Source organism: Stylophora pistillata, chromosome 12, assembly GCF_964205215.1.
Source record: "Stylophora pistillata chromosome 12, jaStyPist1.2, whole genome shotgun sequence".
In the NCBI taxonomy this organism is placed as follows: domain Eukaryota; kingdom Metazoa; phylum Cnidaria; class Anthozoa; order Scleractinia; family Pocilloporidae; genus Stylophora; species Stylophora pistillata.
This window is the reverse complement of record NC_142530.1, coordinates 22472765-22480264: the sequence shown is the minus strand read 5'-3', so window position 1 is coordinate 22480264 and position 7500 is coordinate 22472765. Positions and strand designations below refer to the sequence as shown.

Below are 7500 nucleotides of genomic sequence, written 5' to 3'. Positions count from 1 at the left end.
AGGTGCTCACAAGGAGAATTTCCATTCCAGCCTCAGCTAAAAATAATGACGGATCCCTTAAAACATCACTATGAATTGTGCAAAAACAAAAATTAAATAATCATCAATTATAATAGTAACTTAGATTCCTCTTTCAAGAATGCAAGTAATAAATTTCGTCTAACCTGTGGGATAATGGCCAATTTGTGGTTGTTGAATGTTGCATTGTTATTCTGTAGGAATTTCACAACGTTTTTTTGGAGCAAATTTCCACAGAGAAGCTGTTTTGTAATCTACAGGACGAAAATACGTTGTATCAGTAGGAGTCACACTAATATCTGTGTCTATTGGATAGCTTAATCCGAACTGTGGTCCCCCTCTGCTGCAAATCTAATATACAGAGTGTTTTGATCTCAAAGGGGTGATGCCTTTTACGGATAAAGGAAGGTTTAACATTTTAGCCATTTTACGGCTAACGGTTCATTGTTTTTATCCTTTTACGCGGGCTAAAGGTTAACCCCATAATATAATCAGTACAGTTCAAAGATACCTGTTTATACATGGGTCAATGTTCAGTGGTCAGGTAGCCTGCGAACAGGCTCCCCGTTCAATCAGACGTGGGGACACAGGAAGGGAAGCCTGCACTTGAGTCTCAGAATATCGAATGTCTGCGTCCAAAATTTGGACGCAAAGCGCCGATTGGTTGATTTTAATTTTTCATGACGTAGTCTTAGTTTTCAGTTCCGGTAGAGACAAAAAATTAAAATGGCTGAAAGAAGGGATGTTGTTCTTCGCGAGGCTTGTGACCATTTATTAAATAATTTGAAGTTTGCGCTGTTAAAGTCCGAACAGCGTAATGCTGTGAACTATTTAGTTAAGAAAGATGATGTGCTCGCGCTTCTTCCGACAGGATACGGCAAAAGTCTTATTTTCCAACTCTTTGCTGTTGCTGCGTCGATTGAAGGGGAAGAGCGGCAAACTGTGTTGGTTATTTGTCTTTTGAAAAGCATGGAAGACCAAATTGCTGAGGCCGGAAGTATGGGTATCCCGGCGGCTTCCACAGAGGATATCTCGGAAGACGAGTTGCGTGCCGCAAAATTTCAGCTAATCTTCGGTTTGGCTAAGACAGCTATGGAGAAACGATTCCTCGACATTTTGAAAGATAACTGCTCTTCTCTTGACAGAAAATTGGCCGCAGTTGTGGTGGATGAGTCTCATACTGTTGAGATGTGGACTGGAAAAAGATATTGTTTCTAACGAATCCTATTGGGTTTACGTCTAACTAAATTGTTACTCACTTGTTCAATGGTTGTTCACAGGTCTGAGGCAAAACTCGGTGCAAATGTTGCTTTCCGTGAGGCGTTTGGGAAATTGTCGCAGATCAGATCCTTTTGTAAACAAGGAGAGTCAAGTTCTATAGTCATTCACCGATAAGCTTAAGTCTGTTGCCGTGCCTGTTTACTTATTTTTGGAGTCTTTCGATTGCATTACTTGATTTCCTGACCAAGACGCCGTAGTCATTCTTTACTTTGACTACGTTGAATTTATTCGTTTTATCTTTTTAAGGGACGCCAATACTTGCAATCACGGGGACTGCAGATGAAAAAACTCAATGTCGTTATTAAACAGCTGCTGTTAAAAATGCCTCCGTGAGACATGGCGCTTGCTCGCCGGGAGCCTGTTCGTTTGTTTGTTTACTGTTTTGGATTTTGACTTCCGACGCGCGCTGATTGGTTGACATTTGACAGTTAACAAGATAAGTTCTCTGCGGGGTTCTTGTGGGAGGTAAACGCGATTTAGCAAGACGCGTGCAGGCTCCCCTTCCCCTGCTTCGCGCCGTTATGTTCCTCCAAGCCGGGAGCCTGTTCGCAGGCTAGTGGTCAGGATATCCACCAGAACGCGAGTTAAGTAAATTGCCACGAGTTCGTTTGAAGTAAAAAAATAATGAGCTTACAGGAAGAGTTTTAAGAATGTCCAGAGGGTTACTTTTGTTCTGCAAACTATTTTTTTTCCGAATGTCTCAGGAAATTGAATCCATCTTTCTTTCAAAAAATAAATAAATAAATAAAACAGGGGCGGTGCTGCTATAATATAGAGGATACGTTTACTGATTGCTGAAATTATCGTTAGCATAACCAATAAAACAGATGTGTAACGTTCTTCAGAGGTTAGACTTCAGAAGACCGATAGAATAATGGACGGCAAGCAGAACGCGTGTTGAATCAACTCAAAGTCAGGACACACCCCTAAAGCAGATTTCAGGCTAAGGAAAGGAGCAGACTGAACATCTGGTCAAACGTTACTTTGAGTTAAATAATAATAATAATAATAATAATAATAATAATAATAACGGTTTATTCACAGTATATCCACATAAAAAGGTGTGGCTCTTCATCTGTGAAGGCCTACGATACTAAAATTTAATATTAAAAGTAATTTATAATGACTAACTAAATTGTAATAAAAACTATACATGAAAGTAAATATGCAGAATATATTGGTTGGTGGTGGTGGTTGTTTCTATATCTTTACAAGGAAGACAAAGCGCGCGCCTTCAAGAACGCCTTGCAGAGCCTGCAGTATTCTTTAAAATCTGTGCAATTCCTTATATTTGCTGGCAATTCGTTAAAAATCATGGCTGCTGAATGCTGAAAGGTGCCCTGTACAAATGGAACATAAAGCCTTGGAGCAACACTGGAACGGAGATGCCTAACGGGTTTAACGACTTGCAAATTTAAATGGGAGGGCCAGTTATCAGAATACAGTGCTTTAAAAATAGTCTTTAGTAGTGAGTAATCCCTTAGCTCCAGGATAGGTAGCCAGCCAAGATCCAAAATGGTAGATATACTGTTTATATATTTACAAGTGATGAAACTAGCCATAGCGAACTGGAACCTTTGTAGTCTAGCTGAGAGGAACTTTGGTAGTGGATAAAAAACAATGTCACAGTAGCCTATTTTAGACAGAATTAATGTTTCTACCAAATGTTTCCGTAGTTTAAAATTAGTAAAGTTCCTTATTTTTCTTAAGGTTCTCAGAGTCGCATAACAAGATTTAAGAGTAAAATTGGTATGAAATTCCCATTTAAGATTTGAGTCAATGTGTACTCCCAGGAGTTTTGTAACATTTATACGTTCCAGTGGTTTACCGGAGATTTCTAATCCCAACTCCAGATTTCCGAGAGAGTGAACATGAGCCATCTGTGGAGTTGAGATAAGAATGGCCTTGGTTTTCTTAGAATTTAGGGCCAAGTTTGAGTCATTTGACCAGGCGCCGAGACCTGCCAGGGTTGCATTCATGCTTTCCGCTTGAGATGTGATCTGCGGTGTAGAACAGCTAGTGTATAATGTTGTATCGTAGGCATATTGGAAACTTTTGACTGTAGGTGGAAGAATATCTTGAGGATCCGCGACGTAGAGATTGAACAACATCGGTCCAAGGATTGTGCCTTGGGGGATTTCAAATTCGGAGAGCACAGGTGACGATTTGCGATCATCAGTTTGAACGTAATGTCTCCTGCCGCATAGGTAATTAGCCAGCCATTCGAGGACATACTTTGAAAAACCGAGGTGATGCAACTTGGTTATCGCCGTTTTAAAACAAACGGTATCAAATGCTTTCGAAAAATCTGCTAGTACCATAAGAGTTACCTCTTTCCTTTTCATGGCACTCACTAGGTCGTCCCTTATACCTAAGAGTACCGTAGAGGTCGAATGCCCCTTACGAAAGCTCGAGATGGTGTCTCTAAGGAGAGATTCTCTAGTGCAGAAATCAGTCATTTGCGAAGCAACAAGCTTCTCAAATACCTTAGAAAGTACGGGAAGAATCGACACTGGACGCAAGTGATCTTCCGAGACAGGTGTGTCAACTTTTGGAATGGGGCTGATACGCGCGAGTTTCCAGGCATGCGAGAAGTACAACTTTGAAATACAGTTATTGATGATAGTTGTGAGTAGGCCGGCCAAGCATCCAGCAGTCAGCTTTACAAACTGGGCAGGCAATTGGTCGGGTCCAGTCGAACAGTCACTGCGCAGTTGTTTAAGGGTTCGCAGGACTTCTCTTTGTGTAACACTTTCCAGGTGGAAGGCGCCCTCTTTATCCGTAAGACCGCGGATGAACTGGAAAAGTTCAGCGTGGTTGGTCGATTTAACATCAAGCGTTCTCCTTGCGGTCGTAGCAAAATGAAGATTAAGCTTGTCTGGGTCGAACCTTAAAGGCTGTCGACAGGGGTGGAGTACGCAGTGAACCATGCGCCAGACTTCCTTGATTTGTTGGACAGCAAAGCCTTTTCCATGAAAGCTTTACGAGCTTTACGTATAGCGCTCTTTATTTTATTTCGTACTTCCCGGAAAGCAGACCAAGAAGATTCTGAATTTGACTGATGCGCTTCTCGCCTCAGTTTGTCTCTTTGTGACTGAAGGTTAAGTATTGTTTCGTTATCCATCCACGGGGCGGGAGGACGAGTCACACGGCACCTTTTGAGGGGTGCGTGCCTTTCAAGGCAGTCGTTAAACAAGGTGTTGAGAGTCTCTAATTGGCAGGGTCATCAGTTGATGTTATTAGCGAAAATGGTAGTGCGGAGAAGTCCTCTAAGAAAGCTGTCTCATTTAAGTTCCTCAGGTTTCTGATGTACTTATATCTTGGCTGATAACGAGCTATGCGGATGTTTACACACGCGAAGGGGCCATCGTGGTCACTCACAATACCGCACGGTATCACACCATGAGATGTTATTTTGGATGGATCATTGATAATAATGTGATCCAGTAAGGTTCGTGATGTTCTTGTTGTTCTTGTAGGTTTGTCAATGATTTGCTTGACATTAAGGATGTCAAGTAGGGAAATATATCGCCGCGTTGGGGCGTCCGTTATGCCCAACAGATCGAAATTCACGTCGCCTGTAAGAAGGAGAAGACCATCCCACTGCGCAATAATGCAACCGATGAGATCTTCGAACTTGTCCAGCCATACCGAAGGTCTGTGCATGGCTTCTGACCGGTAAAAACTCCCTAGCAAAAGTTTACTGTGCTTGTTCTTTCCTTGAATTTCCAGCCAGAGGTGTTCCATGTCAGGTTGGGTGTTCTCGATGTCCTTTCGGCGCTTGTATTTTATATTGTCTCGAATATAAGCCCCCACCCCACCGCCCTTGACATTGTCCCGATTCCGAAATTCCTTCGAGAAACCAGGGAGTGAGACATATTCTAGTCGATCCTTATTGTTCTTCATCCAGGTCTCACTTAGAGTTATGATATCAAGGGGGTATTTGTTGACTGTCAAAGCAAATTCATTAAATGTCGAAAGCATACTTTGCGTATTCAAGTGCATCAACTTCAGCGAGCTGGATTTATCGATCAATGTCTCTAATATCTCATCATTAGCTTGCATTTCGTAACAGGCCTCAGACAGGCTTGATTGGTCTAGAACACATTGACCATGGAAAGGCAGCATTGATAGCGCACAGTTACAACAGATCCACTTTCCGGGCAAGTTTGCCTTCACATGGTTAAAACTTGTTACACCAGCTCAACGAAGATGAATTAAATCAAAGCATTTTTCACATTCCAGGCGTCTATGATTTCTCTATACAGTTTTCTCGCAAACTGGGCACTTTGGCATCGAGGATGATTTTGGTTTCGTGGATGTTGATGTAGGTCCCGGTTGTGGATGGACGTCGCCACAGGCCATTAACAGCTGGTAAGTCGCCGTACTATTAGAGTAATGCGGAATCCTGGACTTTCCGTACTTTGTCTTTGTGTTATCAATGTAGCGCGACGAACTATGACGACAGTCGATCGACAACAAGAACGACAACTGCTCGCGAGGGAATTTGACTTGACTTCCAAGACACCTTTGCGTGAGGCATGCATGCTTATATTCCACGATGCACGATTTATCCGAATCCGAGACAATAGCCCGCCACCGAGAAGGCATTTTAATAAATGCAAAAGCAGACGGTTGAGTGAATTCGGCTTCCACACTGATCGGTCTGGTCTTTGGCGGAAAACCGCCTGAAACAACGTAGAATCTTGTTCAAGTATCCACTCCATTTTGTGCCTCAGTTACCATTAGGCACAATAGCAAGATACTAATGCCTGAAGAAAGGTCCATGAGCATAAATAGATGATAAAATTCGCGTAAAATGTCGGAGCTCTAACAAGCACGTCTGCCGTAATTAAATAATCGGGAAGTTGTTGTTATAAGAAGTGTTTGAGTTATAGCTTTTGCCAGTTTCAGTTCACACAACACTCCAGTTCGGTACTTATTAAGCCTTTTTGGTTCTTTAAAATTTAGAGTTGCTTACATGTAGAGTTGTAAGTAGTTATTTCTGTGTAGACAAGAACTCAATTGTCATTTGCGCAATAAAATAGGTACTGTTAGAATTAGGTCCTCATTTCACCCCAGTGCTTATTACAGGGTGGGCGAAAAGGCAAGTTGCTAGAAGATGATTTTAATGATTTTCTTTTTGTTTTTGTGAAAACCATGACACTAAACACATCTTGGTCTCAGACTAAAAAGCGTATCAAATACCATCCCTGGAGTTCAAGATGGGAAGATGTTGAATTTTCGATGTTGCCTTGTCTTACCCTCTAAGATATCTCATTAAGGATTCTACATTCTCAGTGAGAGAGTTGGGATAATGAAAATCAATTTTATACATACAGGTGCAATTTGAAATATGCCAAAAGCTCGTGTTGTTTGTTACAAAACTAGAAGAACACGTTGGAAGGATATGCTTTGAAAAAAATTATGTCAACGTTTCCACCTCTTTGAGGAGTTCTATATACAGATCAAGAGCAGAGCTAACATCGTGTGGCTCTGGAAGGTAATATTCATTCAAAACAGTTAGAGAAAATTCCTTAAAATCGTCACTGTAGTCAGGTGGGCACATTGTGGAGTGATCATAGAACTCCTGAACGTCATCCTCGTCTACATCCGTTTTGTAGTCATCTGTACGGTACAGGTGAGTAGTAAAACATGCAATCAGGTCGTCTCCGTAGACCACTGCTGTTTACAAATTTGCTTCACGATATTCTGTGTTGATTCCACAACTCTTCCACTTGATATAGCTCATTCCTTAGAATAGGCATGAAGCAAAATCGAATGCAGTGAACATGAACTGGATCTGAGTCAACAAATAGACCCAAGTCACGCAGATCTTTAAAAAAATTAATCCACCAACCAGAACCATCCTTAGCTAGATGGGACCAATAGGCTTCAATCCTCTGATTTGCTGTAGACCTGCCAGTGAGAAAACACCCAAGACCTGCATCCTCGTCACTATAGCTTGACCTCAGAAATGTATGTACTGCAGCAACCATGCTGTTCTCAGTTCCGTGATCTGATCTCACTTTTCTCAGTAAACCACCGACTTGTTTCACAGTATCAAGGTAAAATTTAGTGATAACTTCAGGGTTGTTATTTGTGGGACCAACCTTGAGCCAAATTAGCCTCCTTGAAAATCCATCGATGGCTCCATGCACACAGAATCCATAATGTTTCAGTTTGTCATAGCCATCGATG

At 41.7% G+C, this 7500-nt stretch overlaps 2 protein-coding genes and 1 pseudogene across 3 annotated transcripts in view; all 3 read right to left on the bottom strand.

The window, feature by feature from the left end:
• The window catches only part of LOC111337063 (gamma-glutamyl hydrolase A), a 41664-nt gene that overhangs the window by 1616 nt on the left and 32548 nt on the right, over nt 1-7500 (bottom strand). The window lies entirely within an intron of this gene.
• Nucleotides 2293-3410, bottom strand: LOC148719293 (uncharacterized). Its single transcript, XM_088740758.1, has one exon. The coding sequence runs from the start codon at nt 3408-3410 to the stop codon at nt 2508-2510; it is 903 nt and encodes a 300-aa protein (XP_088596884.1). The 3' UTR covers nt 2293-2507.
• The window catches only part of LOC148719292 (uncharacterized), a 1064-nt pseudogene continuing 288 nt past the window's right edge, over nt 6725-7500 (bottom strand).

Excerpts from the sequence above, each read along its gene's own strand:
- LOC148719293 (XM_088740758.1), bottom strand. The coding sequence starts at position 3,410 with ATGTTGTTCAATCTCTACGTCGCGGATCCTCAAGATATTCTTCCACCT.